The sequence below is a fragment of the Parasteatoda tepidariorum genome, chromosome 4, assembly GCF_982258835.1.
Source record: "Parasteatoda tepidariorum strain Cologne lab strain chromosome 4, Ptep-v5.0, whole genome shotgun sequence".
Lineage (NCBI taxonomy): Eukaryota > Metazoa > Arthropoda > Arachnida > Araneae > Theridiidae > Parasteatoda > Parasteatoda tepidariorum.
In genome coordinates, this window is record NC_141758.1 from 42428947 (window position 1) to 42453575 (window position 24629).

Sequence of the window (24629 nt, forward strand, 5' to 3'; positions counted from 1 at the left end):
GAATGTCGAAATTTCTGGGGTAATAGGTCGATCTTTTTTTCCAACTTATTTGCAAGAGCAATTCATCTAAAATTTATGAATTAAATTAAAATTTGAAAATTTATAAGAGCAACTTCAGCAAAAAAAAATGCATAAATCATTAAAAAACGTTGTTCCAATTCTCATATAAAAAGTTTTTGATATAGCAAAACATGAAAACTTCAGTAGTCTTCTATAGAGAATCAGGGAATTAAATATAAATATGGCCCCTGCAAACATTTATATGTTCGAGTTTATTTATTCTGACGAATAGAAACTAAAACCATGCGAATTTTGACTGCTGGAAAAAAGTATAAGTTTTTTCAGAAGCGGCGAAAAGCAAAAATGCATAATTTATTTTCCGTTTTGAAATCAGAAATAAAGTTTTATTTGATATTTCCTACCAGAGCTTAAGTCTTAAAACGTCTTAAGTTTGAAACAAATCAAACAAAATAAATCTTGCTATCTTAATACCAAATAATAAGTAGCAACTATGCAAGCTCAAAAAGATGTCAGATTTAAGTGGATTTTAAAAGTTTAATTAAAAAAACGGTAATTAATTTTTTTTTAAAAATTGCTGAAATTCTTTGTTGTATATTTTGTTTTGTTTTACTTGTATTTATTTTCATATAAGGTTATTTTACCACGTATCAACTTGCCTTCGTGTATGTCTCTTCGGGTGGAATTTTGTAATCGATTTTAAACTAACTTCCCGACTAGCTACCGACTTCAAATTTGGCGTATAGTTCAGAATTGGATGACAATGCATAAAAATGAAGAGAAAAAAGACATACAAAGTAAAATAAAATTAAAATTAAAGAGAAATTAATATTTTCGCGATTGTCTTTTGCTGTCGATTCGATTATTTCAAACTAGTGTCACATGTCAGTTGAAAAGTTTTGTGTACAGTGAATGAAAAAATTGAGATTTTGGAAATGAGTACAAAAAAATAATATTTTTAAAAACCACGTTTTTGTAGTGGTGAATAATAATTAAAAAACAAAAATTTGAGAAACGAGGGGTGCATGAAATACACAACACTACATATACACATTTTCTCACTCATACACATGCACAACCATATACACATCTACATTCAGATACAATTACAGATACACATACACATATTCTCATGAGCACACATACTGTTACTGTTATGTATTTCATGCGCCTCACGTTTTTCGTTTTTCAAATTTTTGTTTTTTAATTATTATTCACCACTACAAAAACGCGGTTTTTAAAAATATTATTTTGATTCTGATTTTTTTTTATAAATTTATGCTCCTTATTCTTTCATATAAACCTCGCTTCAAGTGAATCACGTGATGAGAAAAAGATTGCAAATGCGCAACAAGTCCACTATTTACATTTTAAGTGATTTTATGGATGGTTGACTGAATGTAAACTAGCTTCCCAAAACCGGAAGGAATTTAGAAAACTTCCTGCGTATCCCTCCGCTTATGTTATGCTTACGAGGCGATGTGTGAACAGGCTTAATATTCTAGGAAGTTTTATTATTGTGATCTGTGTTTAAATTTAAGCGTAAAATTTTACCATTCATGAGAGTTTACTGTAATTTATAAATTTTAACAAGTCTTGAAAGTAAAACAAATTTAACAAAATTGATTTCGCAGCATAAATAAAATGCATGGTTTGTCATGTTTTGAGTGTTATCCTTATTCGGCTATATTATAAAAAAATAGTGCCGTTTGTTTTATTTTGGGTTAGCATCATAGCGAGCTTGCGGAGTATTCCAAATTCATTTGTTGTTTGTTTCGTTGAAATTTAAATTGAAAGAACGTGTTATATAGAAAACATTACAAGTATACTATTATTAAGGCCGGGATAGCCTGGTCAGTAGGGCACTGGACCCATGTCCAAGAGTTCGTGGGTTCGATCCCCACCACCAAAGACTCCCCGTGTAGTAAATGGTGACTGATGCACGTTAAATCTGTCGAATCGCAAAGTCCTCCATGTTCCCGCAACAAATCAATACCTCTTGGGGTACTAATCCAGGAGTATCCTTGTCTTCTGGATTGGTTCAAAATACAAGGCTACGGAGTTGAGCATTAGTACTCGTGAACCCAAAAATTGGGTCGGCTGTTCAACGACGCATATAAAAAGTATAATATAATTGGATGGCGAATTTTTTTAAGCTAAGGCGTGAAAACAGTTCAGAAGTAGTTATCCGCAAGTCTTACGATGAATTTTAACTTGTAGCGCCATTTGTGCTTAGCTTTACACAGTCAACCATTCATATTTTAGGACGAAAGTAACATTTATAAATATATATTGGTACTTTTGGATAATATTACAGCCATCCATCCTTTCTTATGAACCGGATTTCAAAGTAATCCCATGGTGTGATAAAGTTTATAAAAAAAAAAATAAGCAGATTAAAAATTAGTAAAGTAATTGAACGTCATAAATCAATTTTAACAAGGAAATTATTGCAAGGATATACAGTTCCGTGTTATAAACCTAAATAGATCACATTTACATTCTGCCTCAAAACATTTCTTTATAACTGATAATGGTAACATCAAAGAAGCCTGTCCAAGCTAGAGGCTGAACTATAGACTATCCATCATTCAATCAATGATCGTATTATTGTGGTTTTTAATGGCAGTCAGTTGTTTACACTATTTTACTTTTAAATGAAACAGTATTTGATTGTTCAATTAGTATTACTAATTAAGTTAGTTACTACACTCTATAACAAAAAAATCAACGCACAAAGAAGGAGTTGTCCGATTGAAGCGAAAATTGGTGGATAGGAAGACAATGTACAAAATAGTAAATTATTAAAATTTCAGAACAATTGAATAATTTATTGCAGAGTTGCAGTAACAAGTTCAATAAGGTGTTGACCCGCCTCTAACCTGGATACAAGCTGCCACACGGCGTGGCATAGACAGATAAAGCTCCCGGATGGTCTCTTGCGGTATTTCCTGCCAAATTCGATCCAATTGTCGAACGAGGTCATCAACATTCCGTGCCAGATGCAATCGCCTTCCCATCATATCCCAGACATGCTCGATGGGAGAGAGATCTGGTGATCTGGCAGGCCAAGGAAGAGTTTGACAAGCTTGCAGACAGTTCATAGCAACACGTGCCGTATGTGGTCCGGCATTGTCCTGCTGAAAAACCAACACAGGGCGCTGCAAAAGGAACGGTAGCAAAGCAGGTCTTAGGATGTCGTCGAAGTACCGCTGTGCAGTAAGTTTACCTCTAATGACGACCAAAGGGGTCCGGCTGTCAAAGGAAATGGTACCCCAGACCATAATGCCTTGTTGAGGGCCGGTGTGGCGTGCAATAGGGAAAACAGGATCCACAATCGGATGATTCCTTCTTGGTGCGTCAATTTTTTTTGTTAGAGTGTATTTTCAATAAGCAGGTAAATGAAGTGACGCCAGCTTATACATTTCAATGCTTTCAGAGAGTTAAAAAAATTTTTTAAAACTTTTTATAAATATTTCCAGAATTATGGGCGTTTTTAAAAAATGGGCTCTACTCTCTTATGGAAACGAATCCCGTAATGTAAAAATTTATTTTAAAAGAAATAATAATAATTACGTGTAATAAAAAAAATTAAAAAAATGGTCAGATGTCATAAATCAGTTTAAGCAAAATCTGTAAACTAATGAAAAATAACTAATATCATTTTATTCTTGCTGTTGTTGTTGTTAATTTACGTCGCACTAGAGCTGCACAATGGGCTATTGGCGACGGTCTGGGAAACATCCCGGAGGATGATCCGAAGACATGCCATCACAATTTTGATCCTCTGCGGAGGGGATGGCACCCCCGCTTCGGTAGCCCGACGACCTGCGCGCGAAGTCGAGCACTTTACGGTAGCACAGTTTAACGAGGACCAATACCGCACACCCTCGGTCCCTACGCAGGCTGATCCAAGTGGTCACCCACCCGCACACTGACCGTAGTCAGTGATGCTTGACTTCGGTGATCTGCTGGGAACCGTGTCTTAACGATCAGTCCACTGCGGGACCATTTTATTCTTGCAATGCGAGAAATAAAGTAGAAACTTTCTTAAACACCAGATGGTAATTAAAAAAAAGATAAATTTATTTGCTGCAAAATGAGCAAGAAAATAAAAAGCAACAATCTCATGCATATAATACACAGACGTCTATACATGATTTGTCATCCAAATCAAAACAGTGTTTAACTACGACAACTAAGTTACGCTTTCACAATTTTTACAATAATTTAATTTAATTTACAATGTTTTTAAATAGGTATGTATGAGTATTCGGAAATACTGAAGAAAACAAAAGTTTTAAAAGTGTCGGGCAGTTCATACCAAATAAGCAAATTCCATCAACAAAATTCAAAAATATTGCGAAAAAATCAAAAAATAAAATCTTATTAGAATCTTCAAAAAAAAAAAAAAAAAAGAAGAAGAAAAAACGAGGGTTATTTATAGAATTTTCCACATTTCTCAATACATATTTTCGAAGTTGACGAGATAATGCCAACAATGATTTTCGTTTTTACTTTCTGGACAAAAATAAATTTTTTTAAGCTTATTTTATTCATGGCATATATTCGGGGCCTTATTATCGCAAGTGTCTAAGGGGCCTGAGCCTTATTAACATTTATTTTTAACATTATTATCAATGTTTGCTATTATTTTGCTATTATCATTATTATCAATTAAGCGAATAATGTTTTATAGAACATGGAAGTATACTTCCATGTTTTATAAAACATTATTCGTTTAATTCATTATTAATTTTGTTAATGAAGTGGTTTTTAAAAAGTGTTTTTAAAAACTTTTCAATTCAAAATTAAACAACTGAAATCAACTATGATGAAATATGTATCCCTGATATCTATTCTAAACATTTTCACAATTTTTAAACATATATATAACATTTATGAGAATAATCTAATTAGAATAATTTGATATTTTCTTCTATTTAAAAACTAAACTATTGGTACTTTATGCAAGATTCATAGAGTTTCTATATTACAGATAGATGTAATATATTAAAAACTTACACAGATTTTACAAAAGTGATTTTTTTTAAGTGACAGGTGAAAAGTGATATTTTTCAAATTGAAGCTTCTTGATTTTGAGAGGCACTCAGACACTGATGTTAGATTCAGAATATATCTTTAAGATTTTATCATTTTTCTTTTTTATTTACTTATTAGAAATTTCAACTATTTCGTCATGTTTTTTTGAAATTGTTTTTTTTTTTTTTTTTTTTCTTAATTTAGGAGAGTAAAAATAGAAAAATCATCGTAGATTTTTTATTAAATGATTATCGTTATTAATAAAATATACATTTTTACAATATCGAACAATATTGTTTTGCGATATTGAATATACGTTACAAAAGGGGTCTATTTTTATATAGTGCAATGTTTCGCTACGATATTGTACAATGTTTGAAACTAAGTTTTTACGATATTATTTTTAAGATATGTGCTACTTGGGAAAGTCATTAACGGAAATAATTCGATTTAGGCTGTTAAAATTCTAATTATTTAATTAATAACTTTGTTTAATCATTTTTGAAATGCATTACAAACTCCACAGTGTGAAAATTTTCAATTATTTCTTTTTATTAAAATATTTGTCATTAAGTTTATATATAATACCAGCTCAAAATATTTTCTAATAGCTGAATTTAAAAAAAAAAGAAAAAAAAAACGAAGAAGAAACAGTCAAAAAGTTGCAAAATATCTGTTAGATACCTTTGGAAGGAACACTTCTCTATATTTAAAATAGTTTTGCATCCGTAAACCAGACCGAATGCGTTGAAAAAGAATAAGTAGTGCTCAAAACTATTTGCTTTCTTGCCAGAAGAAGGAATAATTTTAGTTCATTTTCAAAAGAGAGTAAAATGCTGAGCCTAGTAAGATTGTGCAAAAAAAAAAAAAAAAAAAAAAAAAAAAAAAAAAAAAAGAATAGAAAAAAAGAAAAAGAAAAAAAAACAAAAAAAAAACACAAGGAAGGCATGAAAAAGGACTCAAACATCAGCAGAAACCATACCTAATAAGGAGAGATTTGTACAATGCCTACATTAACAAAATAGATCAATGATGATAATCAGCCACAACATACAACACTGCAATAAATTCTGTTACAATGAATATATGACGACAATAATTTTCAATACTCCCTCTCATTTTATTCTATCAGTATTCATTCACGTACCTCCGACAGCGTTAAAGAGAAAATAACACTATGGTCATGTTCAACCAATCAGGTTCTAATTTTTCCTCGATAATGATTAAAGATGTGCGAATTAAATGCAAAGACAATCGCTCTTAAAAATGCTATAGCTTAGTCTTCCGTAACTGACCAGTTTTTTAAATGATCAGTAACTGTTTATTAGTGTTTTAATGAAGCAGAAATAGACATTCGGAAGCGTTTATTGTTTTTCCAAGACTGTAAACAAGAAATAAAGCGTTTTATAATTGAAATATTCGACCTTTTTCAGAAAATATATACGAATTGTAAATCATTAATCTTACTGTTTTTATTGTTATAAATCTGGGTTTAAATGGCTGAGATAGCAAAGTTGCTTCCTAGAATAAAATTTAGCGTTAAAAAACGTCATGTTAATTTAAAAAATGTTCAGGATGAAGGACCTTACGGAAGAGTAAAAAAGATCAGGACAGTGCTTTCTGCATTATTTAAGTACGAAAGAATAGAATTGTTTATGCCGAAATGTAATGAAGTACGAGGTTATGCAGAACGGGTATGTTTCGCATTCTAAAATAGTTTTTACTTTACATAAATCAGATTTCTCACAGATCAAAGAAAGTCTTAAATAGTTAAAAAGTTTAATTTTATCCCACTAAATCGGAATTTTTTTTTTTGTGTTTAAACCATATAAATTTTTTTAAATATTGTTTATGAAAATGATGGCGATCCTTTTGAACTATCATGTCAAAACTTAAAAACTTCTTCACATGTCTCATCCAAGAAGAATTTTTTCTGTGCAGAGATCTGCACCAAAATAATTGCCAGTCCCTGGTGAGAGGGGGCCAAATCAAAGATTAAAACTCATAGCCAACTCTGGGCAAACATCTATTTTTTTCTAAAAAAAAAAAAAAAAAAAAAAAAAAAAAAAGGAGGAAGAAAGAAAAAAACAATTTGCAAATTTAAAATAGATTTAGCGATTGTAGAGGGGAGGGTGATTTCCATATAGGGATCTATGGCAGAATGATCGCCAAATCAACTTCCAGGTAGCGGCTCGCTAAATACTAAAAAAAACATCACAGAAATAGACCAGCTTGAAAGGTATAACTCGTAGCCACCCCATGTACATGTTTGTTTGTTTTTTTTTTTTTAAATTTTGCAAGTTTAAAATCTTTTTGGCACCTTGGTGATTGTAGTTGGTGTGCCAGATCACGATGCAGAAATATCCCCTTTCTGGACTATTCAGAATTTCTTGATACTTTTAACTATAGTGATTATGATTGAATAAAAAATTCAAATTTTGCACATCTAAATGCTATTTATCAAAGATAAATCATCAAATATAAGTATATTATTAATAAAACCTGAAAATTAATGTACTGTGATATTTTTGCCTCTGTGCCTGTTTGCGTCAACTACAGTTGCAAAGCGACTGATATTGAAATCTTGCCGTACTTCTTATAATTAAAATTTAATTATCAACTTATAAAAAATAAATTTTCCCAGACAGTGAATTATAGATAAATAAGTCTTTTGCCATCTTGCAGTGGACTGATCATAGAACATCGAAGTCAAGCATCACTGGCTGCAGTCAGTAAGCGGGTGGGTGACCACTTTGATCAACCTGCGCAGGGACCAAGGGTGTGTGTTATCAGTCCTTGTTAAATTATTCTACCATAAAGTGCTTGACTTTGTGCGCAGATTGTTGGGCTACCAAAGCAGGGTAGCCATCTCCTCTGCAGAGGTTCAAAATTGTGATGGCATGTCTTCAGATCATCCTCAGGGATGTTTCCCAGATCGTCGTCAACAGCTCATTGTGCAGCTCTAGTGCGACATACTTAAAGTACCTACCTACCTGCCCACCCAATATTCTGCCCTAAACAGGCTTATAAAATATGCATTTTATCTGCACCAAATTTTGCAGCATTCATGTATATTAAAACCAGATTACACAGAAATTTATAGCTTTCAGAGGGATGAGGTATTGTATTTCATTTGAGTGAACACTGAATCACATTTTTACCCCTGGCCTGATAAATTATCCATTATGATATACTAGATTCTTCTTATCATTGGCACGACAGCCCAGGATGGGCCTTGGCCTTCTGAACAAGCCTATGCCAAGACATTCTTCCCTTAGCCAAGGTTTTCCAGTTTATTATCTTTAAAACTTGTAGGTCCTTTTCAAGGCAGTCTAAAAATCTTAGGTTTGGCCGTCCTCTTTTTCTTGTACCTGTTGGCCTGGCACTGAAAACTTTTTTGGTTGTCCTGCTATCCTCCATTCTTATAATGTGGCCTGCCCATTTAATCCTTTGAATTTTGATTAATTTAATGACATCAGGTTCTTTATATATGATATAGATTATGATGATAAATTATCCATTATGATGAATTTATACATTTGATGAATTTTATCCATTTTTTATAAAAGGTTTGAACTTCATTATAATGCATTTTGAATTTTTTTTGTATTGTTGATATTTTTGCCTATATGAAAAAACAACTTTAAATTCTAATTATTTTACTCTGTTTGATGTTCAAAGTAAAATTCTACACACATTGAACACTTGAAAAATAAAGAAATTTTAACTTATGAAATTTTGACATAGACAACTTATGTAATCATTGAAAAATCAATTATTTTTTCATCAGTTTTCCTTACTCATAATATTGTCTCTAATGTTTTGTTTTTGTCTGAAATCTTATATAAACGTCCTCAGTCCTGGATTTTCAAAACAATATATTTATATTCTGAGAAAAAAGTGTTGTGTAAATTCGTGAAATGCACATGATGATTTATAGATAATGAAATTATTTCACAAAAATGGTTGCTTCCTTTTTGTAATTCCTGATTCTCAGAAGTCTGACAGTTGAGTTAAAATTAATCTGCGTTGAGTCTAAATTAGTTTTTTTTTTCTTCACAAAAGTACCAATCCACAAGATTAATAAAATCTTTGTTTCTGTAGCTAATAACTGAAGCTGTGAGAAATGGTGACAAGCATGGTCCTACAATGGAAATGGCAAATTTTTGGCTTGAGGTAAGAGTCTTTTTTCTTTTTTGTAATATTAGAATTTTGTAATATTAAAAATGTGCTTATTTTAACATGTCATTTTTTTATACTTATATGTAATAAGTTTGGCATAATTTTAATCCACCGTCCTATAAATTTAAAAAATTGATTTTTTTTCAGTACTGTTTTCGGACCTAGACTAATTTTCTCTTCATTGGATTTCAGGGTTCGAAAAAACCCGGGTTTTCTAGAAAAACCCTACCCGTGTGGGTTTTATTGGGCTTTTCATGTTTTAATGGGGGTTTTTTCAAAAGAGAGGACAGGGATAAGTAACTTATTTTAAAAAGCTTATTTTAATATTTATAGTTAAGTTTAATTTTATAAATTGACTTAACACATAGGTAATTAATACAAATAAATTGATGCAAAAGTTTCTTCTGATATCACGATACAAAATGTTATACATACTCACATACATCACACATTTGAAACTTATTTTTACACAGGATTACTTTTTATTTATAGTATTTTAATCTTAAAAAATATTTAAGGAAATTTTTTTATTTGTATAGAAAGCAAATCAATGGCCATACAGTCAAATCTAGCCAGCAAGGTGACTCTCCAGTCTCCAACACAATTAGTTTTTTCACTATAAGTATTTTTTTTTTTTAGGCCAGACTACATATGTACTTCAATAGAATAGCTCTTTAATATAACAGAGGATAAAAAAGAAATCAATCTTAGAAAAACCCAGTAAAACCCACTTTAAGGTGGGTTTTTCTAAAATAGTTTTCCCTTTTATCCTCTGTTATATTAAAAAGCTATTCTATTGAAATATATGAGTAGGTTAGCATAAAAAAATTAACCTATGGTAAGAAAACTAACTGCGTTTGGAGACTGGAGAGTTATTGATTTGCTTTCTATGCAAATAAAAAAATTTCCTTAAATATTTTTTAAGATTAAAATATAAATAAAAAGTAATCCTGTGTAAAAATAAGTTTCAAATATGTGATGTATGTGAGTACGTATAACATTTTGTATCGTGATGTCAGAAGAAACCTTTTTCAGACTTATGCACCAATTTATTGTATTAACTAATTATTACACTTTAATTTTTTAAGTCAATTCATAAAATTAAACTTAATTAATAATACTAAAATAAGCTTTTTTTAAAATAAGGGCAGGGATTATTTACATATTCCTGCCCTCTCTGAAAAAAAACCCCAATAAAACATGAAAAATCCACCCAGGTTGGCTTTTTCTGGAAAAACCTGGGTTTTTTGCAACCCTGTTGGATTTCTAATTGTCAAATTGCCTCCCTGATATTAAAATAAATAGGAATGTGATATTGAACAAAAATTACTAGCTATGATTTTATAATTTAGTGATTGGTTGTAAGTATTGAAAAATAGTTATAACTATTTAAAAAAGAAATATTAATTATTTTAGCTATAATATTGTTTTTCATATATAAGTATTATTAAGTCATTTAATTAAATGATTCAATTAGTAAATGTAAAAAAATCAAATTAATTTTATTCAAATGAAATGCTCCAATTTAAATCAAATAAAGGATTTTTGCTAATCGTGCTTTAACGAATATATAATGTAATTACATATTATACCTCGTACATATTCTAAACCTTCTCATTACAAAATATCTATGACCCTGCTATAAGTTTATTTTCCTTTACAAAAATGTTTTGAATAGTTATAAAAGAGCTTTCTTTAAACAATGAAGTTGCAACAAACATTTTACAAATAAACTCAGATAATCTATCTTTTGTCATAATTAAATGTCATGAGTGCTACCATATCACTGAACAGAGGTTTATAGATTTTGGAAGTTGGAAATTTGCATACACGAAATAAAGATTTAGCATAATTGTTATTTTTTAATACCAATGTGCAAAATCTAAAGTTTCTTTACTCACATTCAACAAAGTGTTGCTTAGCTCTTAACTTGTAGTTTGGATATAATAGGGTGATAAACTAATTTTCTTATACAGATAACACATATGCAAAGTTGTCTTACATTTCTAATGAAAAAAATATTTTTAGGACAAACAAATGGTTCACAAATTGTTCAAAGTTTTAGCTCCTCGTTATCAAAACTGTCAAGGTCCTTGCACCGCAAAACACCTTCTTCCAGACAAGTGTCACTTAGCTTATGAAAAGAAAGCTGCTCGCTTTCTACCTCTGTGCATATTAGAATTGAAAGGTGAGCAAATGCTTATTTTCAAAACTTCTAATGGTAGTAAGAACTAGTATTAGAAGTAACTTCTAGTAGTAGGAACTTTGCTTAACATTTCAATAATTATAATTAAACACACATATGTAATTAAATATAAAATCAAAAATACTATTGTTTAAACTTTTACATTTGTAGATCATATAAATGTGAAGTAAAGAAATAATTTAATTTTAAAAATTTACTTTGCAACAAGTCTAGCGAAACAGGTTTTTTAAATTTCCTAAATTTTGATGTAACATTTCAGTTTTTGTATTTGTTATCTTTGATTTAATTGCAGTTAATTTTTATTAGTTTATTTTACACAGGGCTGTCTTTCTCCCAACTTGAAATTTTATTTGTAAAAAAAAATATCTTATTTTCCAGGTTAAATATCTTTTTAAATTAAACATTTTATCAATTAAAATAACTTTTATTTCATACCCTCTGTATAAATTGAACTAACTTTATTTATTTTTATTTTTATCAACTTGTAATTTAATTTGTAATTAAAAACATCTTTTACTTTCAGACAATCCATACCCTCCAGTGCCTCAAAAACCTAAACCAACAGGAGCATCTTTAACTAATATTTTGCTAAAGGAAGCTAGTAAAGAATTTAGAAAAATGAAACTAGAATCAGGAAATAAAGAAAAAAAGCAATAACAGCAGTTAAACTTTATTCATGATTTATTTCCAATAGATATTGTTTGTGACTTGAAATGTTTTTTTCTTTATATTGTTAATAAATTTAGTTGAAAATACTTGTTTCAATTGTACAATTCATAAAACTTACGTTTATCAAGAGAGATTACTTTCACAGAGAGAGAAAGAAACATCCATACCTTGACCGAGATTCGAACCCAGGACCTTTCTGATGCAAGGACAGTTCCCTGCCCCCTACACAAGCCGGTCGGCGTTAAATTATTTCTTAAGGTTTAATGAATGAAGGATTTTTAATATTGTTCAATTATCAATGTTTGTAATATAAGATCTTTTTACATTGAATTTACAACAGTATACCTACACTTGCTTTTCACAGTGTTTAATTCAATCCCATTTCAAATTTCGAGATCTTACAATTTTCCCTCTAGGTTGAAGTGATTTAGCACAGCGGTTACTTACTCTCAGGAGAGATTCTGCATCTATGGAAAATCACATAACATCCCATTGGTGGATTATGACAGCATAAAAAAGGACTCAAACATCAGAAATCATACCTAATAAAGAGAGATTTTGCACTCTAGTATTCTGCTTGTATATATAGGTTTTGTGCAAGTTCTCCAGAGAATGGAAGTAGTTTTGTGATAACTGGGTTGTGCAGAACTTATGTACAGAGTACACAAAAAAAAATGAACATCCCGAATAACTTTTGATCTAAGGATTAGATTTCCACTTGCTCAATCTAAAAGATTCAAAGATAACCTTAAATATTCTAATTAATTAGTGGTGACAATATTTTAAGTTTTGAAATCAGACATATTAATGTATTTTCCCTAAATAAACATACTTTTTCGTATTGGCACTGAGAAAAGTATCAACTTATAATTAGTAAATGAATAAATAGAAAGAGTTGTAAATTGTTTAAAAAAAATTACAAGAGTAATTCAGAATATTTTTAAGAAATCACTGGCATGAGGTTAATTTTCAACTTTGATTGTTGTAAAATGTTTTTTCTCTTCATTTCCCCCCTTTTTTAGTAAATATAAATTAATAACTATAAAATTGAATAGTACTACACATAAACTTTCTACTTATATAATTTTTTAAAATTTGTTCATGTGATGGCAAGAAGGAACTTCAAGCCGTTCAATAATATTTCACTTTTTAAATCTTGTCACAAAAAGCTGTGGATAATCAAACTCATTTGTGAACCTTAGTGAGATTTTAGGTAAAACAAGTAAAAAATTTTAAAATTGTTCAGTTTAATGTGAAAAAACTAATGTAAAACTTGCATTTAATCAAACAACTTTCTAAATATTATTTTATTGAAGCTGTTAGAGGAAGAAAAAAAATTAGATTGTTCCATGAAAATTTAATTATTTTCGAAAAGTATTTTTTAAAAAAACATTTATAGCTCACGTTTTTCAAATATTAGCTCAGATGTAATTGAGCAATAAAGAAGTAACAGTCAAGTCCATCATATTATCATGAATCCAAAACCTACAGAATCATTCAGATTTTTACATAATCACTACAAAAAAAGGGGGTAGTAATCAAATTCAGATTAAAAAGTTTTTTCAGCCCCAATCTCTCTTTGCATCATATTATACAGTTAGTAATATTTCATAAATATAGCCTTTGGGATTTTGATTATGTTTAATACAGTAGGGAACCGATTATCCGGAACGATCGAGACCATCGCCATTCCGGAAAACTGATTTTTTCCTTTTTTCTTAAGCGCTACAAAAAGCTGTTTTTTTTATCCTTAAACCCAACTAAAAAAAAATAATAAAAATATTTGGAAATAATCTTAAAAAGAAGAAAAAACGATGAAGTAATACACTAATGATTATTTCCAAAATGATGGTAAGGTAAACATCTTTCAAAATAGAAAGAAAAATCCTAAAATCTTATGAGGAAAAAAAACATTTTTTTTAAAAATGGCGGGAAATTTATCGAATTTCGTTCCAGTTTTTTGATTTCCGGATAACGGGTTCTGTACTGCATTAATTTAAAATTATGTTTAATGTTTTAAAGTATGTACATGTTCCACAAAATCAAAAACATCACTTATATCTTAAAAAACAAATTTAATATTTACAAAAGTAAACTACAGGTGAATAATTTATGTACAAATATAATGATCAAGTATCATAGTTTAAATGAAAAGATATGTTATTTATCAATCAGTGTTCCTCTTGGTTTCTTCTTCAGTTCTGGTTCAATATATATACCCTAAAATAAATTAAAATATATGCATATAAAACTGATAACACTTTTTTTTGTTTAAATAAATTTAAACAGTGTACTATAGCAATAATTACTTTTATACTTTTTTTTTAAATACATTCTCTTTTAGTCACACAACTGAATTTCTCATTTAAGTAAATAGATGTAATCAACTCTTTGACATGATTTATTCTCGATTATAACAATGGAAATAAGTCCTGTTTCTAATTCAATTAATGAATTCCTTTCCTCTGTTAAAATGACCAAATTGAATTTGTTCTTTTCAATATAGTGTTGAATTTAAAATTTACCTTTCTTCATTTTTAAGATTTTTTTTTAAATAAAGGATTTTCTTGGTTGTGTTTTTTATTTACAGTCAAATTATTATTTAACAGAAGAATCATAATATAGGAAATTTAGAAATTGATGAGTTAAAATTGTTCACATGCATTGTAAATTTGTTTTCATTGTTTCACTAAGTGTTTCATGGGAACAGCATTGTTTCCAAAAGTTTATTTCTTTAATTTCAAAAGAAATAAAAGTAGATTAAATAAAATAAATAAATAAAATATCAATAGAGGACATGCTAGAAATCAATATGCAAGTCAATGTAAGTTATAAAATGTATATACCCGTGTTATATACCTTTGTAAAAGTTAACGAAGTAAATTAGCTCAAGTAATTTTAAATACTAAAAATATGCTTATTTTTCACTCTTTTTCAAGACATTTAAGTACATTAAACTCCAATATTTAAACTTCCAACTACAAAACTTTGACAATAATAATTTTTTATCTTTTTACAATACAATAAATTTTTTAACTTCGATTTTATGAATGGTATCAAACCTAAGCTTAAAATAATTAGCTGGTTGTTAACAACAACTAGATGGATAAGTAAATTATGTGTTTGAAGATTCATTAAAATATTTACATCTTAACTCGTGTAGCAATCTATATTAACTATATAACTAAATCTTTACACTAATGGTTGTACTAACAATCTGTTTCATATAATATAAACGATTTTGAAACTTCTTTTTGTGACTCTCATTAGAAATGAGGAATAAGTAAAGTATATTTATTAAGCAGAATATAAGTATATTTATTACAGAAGGAATAAGTATATTTATTAAACCAGTAGAAAATTACAATCTGGAAATAATATACTGGAAAATATAGTTGAGTTGGCAGTTATGAAAGTGTTAAAAATTATTTATTTTCAGTCAGCAGTTGATTTTTGCATACACTTCTCCGATAACATTTTTTAGACGTTATGAGTATCATCAGTAATGTATACACAGTAGAGCTTAGATTATCTGTGGAATCGGGTGACAAGGGGCCACACAGATAACAAAAATAACTGATAATCCAAAAAATAAATAAATAACTCAAAAAGTACAAGTGGAAATATGAAAATTAATTACAAAATGTATTCATTCATAAGTATGACACACAACATAAATCTTTGTTCTATGTCTAAATTATTGAAACAGCTATTGGTAACGAAAAAAATAGTATATACTTTCTTCATAAAAGTTTTTTATTACACTTTTTTTTAAAAAAATCAGTCATTCCCTGATAACTGTTGCTCTACTGTAATGTAAGTATCTGCACCATATAACGATTGTCATAAAGGTGCTTTGCTTTATACAATAAGAACTTATGCACACACAACATGTATAAAAAATCATAGATAATTTTAAAAACTCATTACAAAAATATAATTTGTAAATTTTAAATTACCTGTTCCAAAGATTTCCTTTTATACATTCCTTTTCTTTCCAACTGTTTCTCTATTATTCTTGCATTATTGGCATATGAATCAGCAACCTCTCTCTGAAAAACAATTATTATCATCAATAATTTTTAAGATACATATTTTCTAAACTGTTTTCTAACCTCGTTAATCACTTATATTTAATTATTATATATGTAAGAAGTATATTAATTACATTACATTTGTGGATATATTATAATTACTATAGGGAAATATTAACAGAGTGCTATTTTCATTTATTGAATGAAGTTATTTTTCTCACCTTCAAAAATTACAGTACTAATATAGTACTCTCACCATGTATTTATTATTTTTGTATAAATAAAATTATTTAAAATACATTTATTTTATTTACATAATTAATCAATAGCAATAATGTAGGCATGATTCACATATGCACAGATTTTTTTTTTTACTTGAGCATATATAATAAAATAAAATTTTTTAATGTAATGGTAAGTAAATTCAAATAAATTAGGTAACTTATTGCAGTATTTTTATAATTATATATAAGATAGAAGTTAGAAATATATTTTAAAGTTATATTAGTACATAGAAATAAATATCAATACATTAAAGATAGAAGTCTGAAAATTAATAATTTGTTTGCTTTCAATTTTCTTTGCCAATTACTGAGCTTCACTTTTTATTTAAATATTATTTAGTTTATGTCTTATGTTATGCTTTTTTATTTTATTTTTTTCTTTCATATTGTCTCTTAATATTTGGCGGGCAAGCTTAAGAGGCTCTGAGAACAAAAAACTGTACATCACTGCATTTAAATCTATAATAGAAAATGGTTAAGTTTTTTAGTACATTAAATTTATTTTTTACAAGTCATATTTCTTAAAAATTAAAACTTAAAAAAAATGGCACATTCAACTTGAGAAACATGAATGCAAATTTAAAAAAAATAGTTTTATTTTCAATACATTACAATTAAGAAGAAAAAAAAGAGAAAAATAACAAGATACTTTTTATGTAGATTACTGATTTGCATCTAAATATTGAGGGAGTTTTAATATTTATACTATCTTTTCAATACTAAATCAATCATAGCTGTTTACTTTGATAAATATTTTTAAAAAAAGTCCTACTTACAGTTATTTAAATTAATTCTGGAAAGCTAGGAATCATTTTTGAAAAGTATACTTACTGCTTCAATTTCTTCCTCTTCTTCATCAATTGTAGAAACAGTTACAGAGCTGAATTTACCCATATTCTTTGTATGTTTTGTAACCATGATCTAAAATTTAAAAAAACAAAAAACAAATAATTTAATAAGATAATTAACTCGAAAGTTTTCAATTACCAACATGCATGCAAGCAACATTTATATACATGCATTCAAAAATATCAACAGGTTCTCTAAATGAATATATGGTTTTAATATCTAATTAAATGTACTAATTATTTCATTAAACATATGTTAAGATTTATAATATTAATCATACTTATACAATCAACCGCATTTATAAAATAACTTAAGACCATTTCCTGGTAAAATTGAAGTGCCCCTTAAACCAGAATTAACCAAAATTATAAAAACTAATGCACCAAAGAAAATATTTAAAAATGTGTTTTATTGTTTTTCTATTTACACAGAAGGGAACCTTTGATAATGATTTAACATTCATTGTGCCAAATACATTATTGATTATGAATTGATAGCTGAAAGCAACTTTACCTTGAACACAAAGCCATTCTGTTAAAACCTCATCTATGTCCTAATTTTCACACTTTGTCAAATATTTGTAATCATATTTTTAATGATTAAAATCATTTTAAACCTACTCTTTATTTTTCATTATAGTTAAAATTGTAATGGAAACTAAATCATATTATCAGTTAATGTCAATAATATGTTCAAAATATTCACAATGTTATCCATTAGTCATAAAACTTTCTGTAGAGAACTTTGTTGTCAAAGATGTGAATGAAAAAAAAGTAAGCCATTGCAATATTAAACATGCTTTACAAACATTTGAGCAGAAAAATAAAAGTAGACTCATGAGCAAATGGAAACGTACTCATGAACTTTCAAATGTTCTTGAATGAAAGATAATTTTCAGAATGATTATAAAAACTTCCCCATAAAATGCAAGTTGCACTCGTATAAATATAGTTTTATGTAAGTTTATTAATATCAAAATAAAAACCAAACATATAATTAAAAGTTAAATCAAGACTTGCAATAAACAAGCTTGAATTTACTTTAAAAGCTTAAATGTCTCATTATATTCATCTTGTACATGACAAGCAAAAAAGCAAATCTTTTATAGTCTTTGTAAATACTTTTCAATCTTACTGTTTTTTTTCACAGTAGTATGTTATTATTATACACTAGTTTGCTATGCGTCATTTTTAATTACAAGGAGTATAATATAGTTTCCTCCGTTAAAAATCTTGAAATTTGGTTACAGTGTATTTAAGGATAATATGCAAGACATCAAAAGATTAATCAAAATCTATAAAGTCAATAAAATTTAATAAATCAAGAACAGTATATATAAAAATACAAACTTACTTTTTTAGGTTCAGGAATAAGAGGATAAACACTAGTTTGTGAGTGCCCATCTCTGACTTTACATACAGCGCCTTTAAATATAAATGTAACTTTGCTATCTGGCTGATGCTGGTAGAACAGAATAATTCCACACCTACATAATGTGTAATTATGATTGTTAATAAAGTGAGTACATTTAAAATATGTTATAGTTAACAATTTATATCAGTTATAAATTATAAATAATTTCAGTCCCAGTAACAAATAAAGAGGAAATTAATACATAGAATATTAACTAAAACCAAATTTCGAATAACATAACCAATATAGGTAAAGGCCAATATTAGCATAAAGTTTTGTTGTTCATTGCCTTATGTATGATAATTTAAACAGCTGTTTCCCAACCGGAGATTTGTAAAAGCAGGATTGTAATGGTTACATTTTAAAAAAATATCGTAAAAATAAAAAGTAAAAAAAAGAAATAGTAAATTATAAACAAACCAAATATAACTTGGAGCTCTACTGACTCAATAAGCAGCCCCAAATTTCATAAATAATCCGCAGTAATAGGCTGAGATGGCTGGGCCACCTATGGAAAAGAATATTCACCTTTAAGAACCCCCAAGGGATCATATCCCAGAGGCAGGCCTCCTACTAGATGGCTCAACGACATCGAAAATGCAATGAAAACCCCAAAGATTAGAAATTGAAAGGAAGTTGCCATGGATAGGAGGCACTGACATTTGTCAGCTGTTGCGGTAGCCAAGGCCTGCAAGGGGCTATTGTGGCAGCCAAGGCGTGCAAGGGGCTGTTGCGCAGACAAAGAAGAAGAAATTCTAAACAGGACTATAAAACTTTATTTGTAGGACTGTAGCCAGGGATTTTTACATGGCATCACATAATCCAAATTATTTACCAAAACAATTCTTTTCAATAAGAATATATTTATTAAATAATAAAAAAATTTCAAGTGATACTGTAATTAAACATTTTGATATTTTTTAAATGATTCCTCAGGTCACAGCAATAATCAACCTTTTGAGTAAGTAGGTTATTTAGCAATATACTTATAATTACTGCAAAATAATACACTTTAAATGTCAAATAATTTTAAAAACTTTCCAAACAATAATAACAAAAAAAACTTAATAAAAAAAGTTTGTCAGAATATATAAATCAAAATTCAACCAATGGCCTTTGTAAAATGATTATATAGTAAAATGATATGAGCTGTCAGTGAAATTATCATAATAGGCGTTGGCAATATGAACTAAACCCGGGCTTTGTTAAAGATCTTAAACTATTCAGATTTTTTTTTTTTTTCATAGGTTAGTCTCAAGTACTACATGTTATTTTATACTAAGAAATAAATTTCTACATTTCAATGTTTAAAATAAAGTGTGCAAAATAATATTTTTTAAAAGCTACTTACTTCTTGCATTTTTTTCGATACTGTTTTTCAACACCTTCCTCCCTAAAATACAGAATTTATTAAAGAAAATAATACAAATTACTAATAAAGATATTGTTAAAGTAGTTCCTAAAATATAGGAAAAACATGTAATTTGCCGAAATATTTAAATAACATTTAAAAAATTTTGACTCTTTATTAAATTCATAGGTTAAATCACAATTACTATTCTTTCTGCAATATTTTGCCAATTTTAAACAATAAAAAATAAATAAAATGGTAAATTTTTTCAGAATTAATTTTTTAAAAATTTTTTTAATGAATATATAAATAATGATGAGATGATTTTGGTTTGAAATTAAAATGGGGAATAAAATGGAAATAGTCAAAAAAAAAAAAAAAAAATTTCAAAAAACAATTTCAGTGGACAGTCAGAACCAATTATCACAGTTTAATCTTCATTTGCCTAACTTATTTATTTGAAGAAAGAAAAAAATGCAAACTTTGCAATAGTTAATGTTTTCTATAATGAAGAAAGATAGATTTAACAATTTGAAAAGTTTAAAATTCAATAATAAAAACAATATATGTGACGTTATTGTAATTTACAAAATATCTTTTGATGCACCATAAATTATTAGAAAATATTAGTGTTTATTCTGTAATTTTCCACCAGCATCCTTAAAAATTTAATATAAACCATAAAATTAATGGTGAATTTAATTATTATTTTATATACTGAAGAAGGAAAAATTAAATAAAATAACAATCCGCTTTAAAAGGCTGGGAAGCAGTTTACCGAGAGAGAAAAGTATCTAAGATACATGCAACAGAATTACAAAAACTTCATAGTTTTAAAAATTATATTTCAAATATGGCAGAACATTAGAGTTATTGGTGAGGCAAACAATCATTCTGGCCATAAAATTCTTCCTCTTCTTCATTGGCCTGACAGCCAGAGCCTGACTAAGGCAGGGGCATACGGGGCAGTTGCCCCGGTCCCACACATTAGAGGGGGCCCCCAAATCGATTATTTTGCGTTACATTCTTTAAGGAACTTTTTTAAAGCAAAATATCAGTACAGTGTAAAATCCGTCAGTTTTATGTTAGCTTCTTCATTAATCTATTGCATGAACACAATCTATATTTAGTAAATCCATGACTTTCTAAGACGGAATATCAGCTAAAATTTCGCAATTAAGATTGACAAATTTGGCCAATCAAAAGCCTGTATTTTTCCACCTGGCACAATGCGATATGTTTACAAAAATACAGGCTTCCGATTGACTTTATTGAGCCATCGTAATTGCGTAAATTTAGCCCTAATGTCAGCAAGGATATGAATTTTTCGCTGCTAGATGACAAAGTCAACAATCAGAAAACTGCATTTGGCATGATGGACATAGAATTATCAGAAAATCAATCAAATGGATAGAACGATATTTTTTCTAACCACTGGAGGGGAGGGACTTCATAGCTATTTTAGGTTCTAGTCAACTTTCTTATCTATAATGAGGTGAAAAATTTAAATACCTCAAAACTAAATATCTTTAATTTCCTCCATATTAAATACCTTCATTACTGAAATAGTGAAGCAGAGGGGGCCCCCCCAAAGAAGTTTTTGCTCCGGGCCCCACTTACTCTAAGTCGGGCCCTGCTGACAGCCCAGGATGGGCCCCTGCCTTCCACAGAGTTGAACTCCAGGCTCTTCTACACTTAGCCAGAGACATCCAATTTGTGACTTTTAGAATATTTAAATCACTTTCGAGGCAGTCGAGCTATCTAAGTCTAGGTCTTCCTCTTTTGCGAGTGCCTAATGGTCTGGCAGAGAAGATCTTTTTTGTAATGCGGTTATTATCCATTCTTGATAGGTGTCCCGCCCATTTGATTCTCTGAATTGCAATATATTTGACTACGTCAGGTTCTTTAAATAGTATGTAAAGTTCGGAGTTAGTTCTTCTTCTCCAGATATTGTTACATTTAAGGCCACCAAATATGCTTCTTAAAACTTTTCTTTCAAACACAGAAATAGTGTGCTTTACTTTTTCTGTCATTGTTCAAGTCTCAGCAGAGTAAAAAAGAATGGGTCTTATCAAACTTTTGTAAATCAGAATCTTTGTTTTTCTGCTGATGAAGTTAGATTTCAGATACTTTTTAAGACCGAAAAAACATCGATTAGCTGCTGTGACTCTACTACGGATCTCAGGCAGGATGTCGTTAAGACTATTGATTTCAGATCCCAAGCATTTAAAATTGTTCACGTTTTCAAATTTATAATCCCCAATTACAAGACAAGGGCTGGTATATTTGGTACAGGTCATATACTTAGTTTTGACCTGGTTGATTACAAGATGCATTCTGCAGGCTGCGGCCTCAAGTGACGTAAAAGCCTCTTTTAGTGCCTCAGGAGTTCGTGCGACAACATCAATGTCATCAGCGAATGCAAAAATTTGGACAGATTTATTAAAGATTGTTCCGCGGGTGTGGCCGTAAAAATATAAATGTAAAAAAAATTTAAATCAGCAAATGAAGTGAAAATCTTTTGCATGAGACAAATTAAAATTTCCCCACACATTATTTGATTAAAAATGATAACTTATGGAAAATATTTCATCTTTTAAAGAACTATTATATCTTGTGCACTTTATAAAGATATATTTTTTTAACAATGGAAATTCTGAAAATTTTCTCCAAAATAGTCTAAACACTCAATTTTTCAATTAATTATTTTGAAAACTCAACTTTAGAAATAAAAATCAATTATTTATAATAAAAGATTTTTACCTTTTAAGGTAAATAGTTTCACTTGTTTCACATGTTAATTTGTGAGCATGCTTGTCTCCATCAATGACTCGAGCACCATCTCTTGGCCGTACAGGTAATCTTTCTATAGCACAATCTGAAAAATGGAGAAAAGTAATACATTTGAAATACTTGCAAAAATGTATTTTCAAGTTCTACCTGATTTTTCAAGCCTACCAGACATTTTTTTTTGGGGGGGGGGGGGAGTTTTGGTGACAAACCTATAGGTAAAAAAGAAGTGAAAAAATACAGAGTAAAAAAAAACTTAAGAGGTCAAAACTTAAAAATTCAAATTTATAGCTACATTTAGTCCAGTTATTATTTACTTACATATTATTATTTAGAAAAAATACTGATAGCCCACATATAATATGGAAAACTGGCAAGCAGCCAAAAGAAACAAAAAGTGTGAATAAAGTCTCAAATAGGGCCTGAAATAGGAGTGTAAAGATTAGGAATGGATCCTTTGCAGAAAAATGGGTAGTGTACATCTTTTGGTTATCACCTCTGACAGCGCTAATTAACTGGTCTATTCCCGCCTTCAAAGCGGATGTTTACTTTTCCGTGTATTTGCTGATTTATGAGTACAAGCTCCGAGAAATGATTACTTAGTATTTTGGTTAGGACGAACAAAATATGATATGTTGTTTTCTCTTGTTTAAGTCATCTTATGCTGCCTAATTTGACAGACAGAATTTAGAACATAAAAAATAATTAAAAAAAGAATAAAATTTTGAAAGAAAAAAAATTTCCTGGAAAATTCAACATAAGTATGAAAAAATTAGCTACTAATAACACATATTGATGCATGTTACACATTGTTATTTTCAAGATGTACCAATGGAACTCGAAATATTATAATAACATCATTAAAATTTGATATGAGAAATCCTTTTTAGAGATTTCCATATGGGGGATATTATCATAACTACGGCAAGTTGGCGAAGAGTCGCCGAGGAAGGAAGATAACATTTCCATATGGACAACTCCGGGAGATTTCCGTGTCGTGATCTGCGGCAGAATGATCGCCACGTCTTGGCAATTTCCAGGCAGCGACCAGCGAGAAACTATAAAAAAAAAACATCACAGAAAGGGACCAACTCGAAATGTATAACTCGTAGCCACATCTACATGTATTTTTGGTATTTCAGTCTAAGATCTATATGGCACATTGTAGTTGGGGCGACAGATCACGATATGGAAAGATCTCCGATAACTCGAAGGGTATAACTCGTCGCAACCTTTGCGCAAACCTCTATATGTTTTTTTTATTTTTTAATCTTTACAAGTATAAAAACGTTTTGGCACCTTGGCGTTCATATAAACATCCCTCATTTTTAGCCCAACAATTGATTTAATATTGACAAAACATAACTAATGCCTCTAAATTTAAACTTACCTAAAATTAACGCTATGTTACCACATAAGCAGTAATACACATTTAGAGGTTTGTCTTCATTATATTCTTCTTGATCTTTTGTATCTGAACATACAATACTTCTAGACACAACTTTAGGCATATTTGTTAGTTAAATAATGAGGAATGTACTTCAATTTTAAGGAATTTTCGTACAGTGCAATAGAAATATAAGCAAGTTTGTTTATTAAACAACGTCACTTCCGAGTGCTTATATCTGTTAATCTAGCTATCTACTACATCAGTTATTCTGAATTATTTTTTAAAATATCAAACCAGAAATAAAATTGCAGATTTTTGCGAATTAAATTTTTGTTTTAAATTCGCTTAGTCATTTAAATTCAACGAGTCACTTTTCAAAATATTGAATCAAAATAATTCA

The 24629-nt window shown here is 29.2% G+C and overlaps 2 protein-coding genes across 2 annotated transcripts; one reads left to right on the plus strand and one right to left on the minus strand.

Annotated features, from left to right (window-relative positions):
* The first annotated feature begins 6417 nt into the window (after positions 1-6417).
* Positions 6418-12204, plus strand: mRpL17 (mitochondrial ribosomal protein L17). Its single transcript, XM_016048458.5, has 4 exons — positions 6418-6755; positions 9166-9237; positions 11272-11431; positions 11973-12204. The coding sequence occupies exons 1-4, from the start codon at positions 6558-6560 to the stop codon at positions 12104-12106; spliced, it is 564 nt and encodes a 187-aa protein (XP_015903944.1). The 5' UTR covers positions 6418-6557; the 3' UTR covers positions 12107-12204.
* Positions 12205-14173: 1969 nt separating this feature from the next.
* LOC107436677 (STING ER exit protein) lies at positions 14174-24474 on the minus strand. Its single transcript, XM_016048459.4, has 7 exons — positions 24230-24474; positions 22813-22927; positions 20050-20091; positions 18639-18771; positions 17268-17357; positions 16078-16170; positions 14174-14338 (listed from the first exon to the last, which is right to left on the minus strand). Exons 1-7 carry the CDS (start codon positions 24348-24350, stop codon positions 14279-14281), a joined length of 654 nt encoding a protein of 217 aa, XP_015903945.1. The 5' UTR covers positions 24351-24474; the 3' UTR covers positions 14174-14278.
* Positions 24475-24629: the final 155 nt, after the last annotated feature.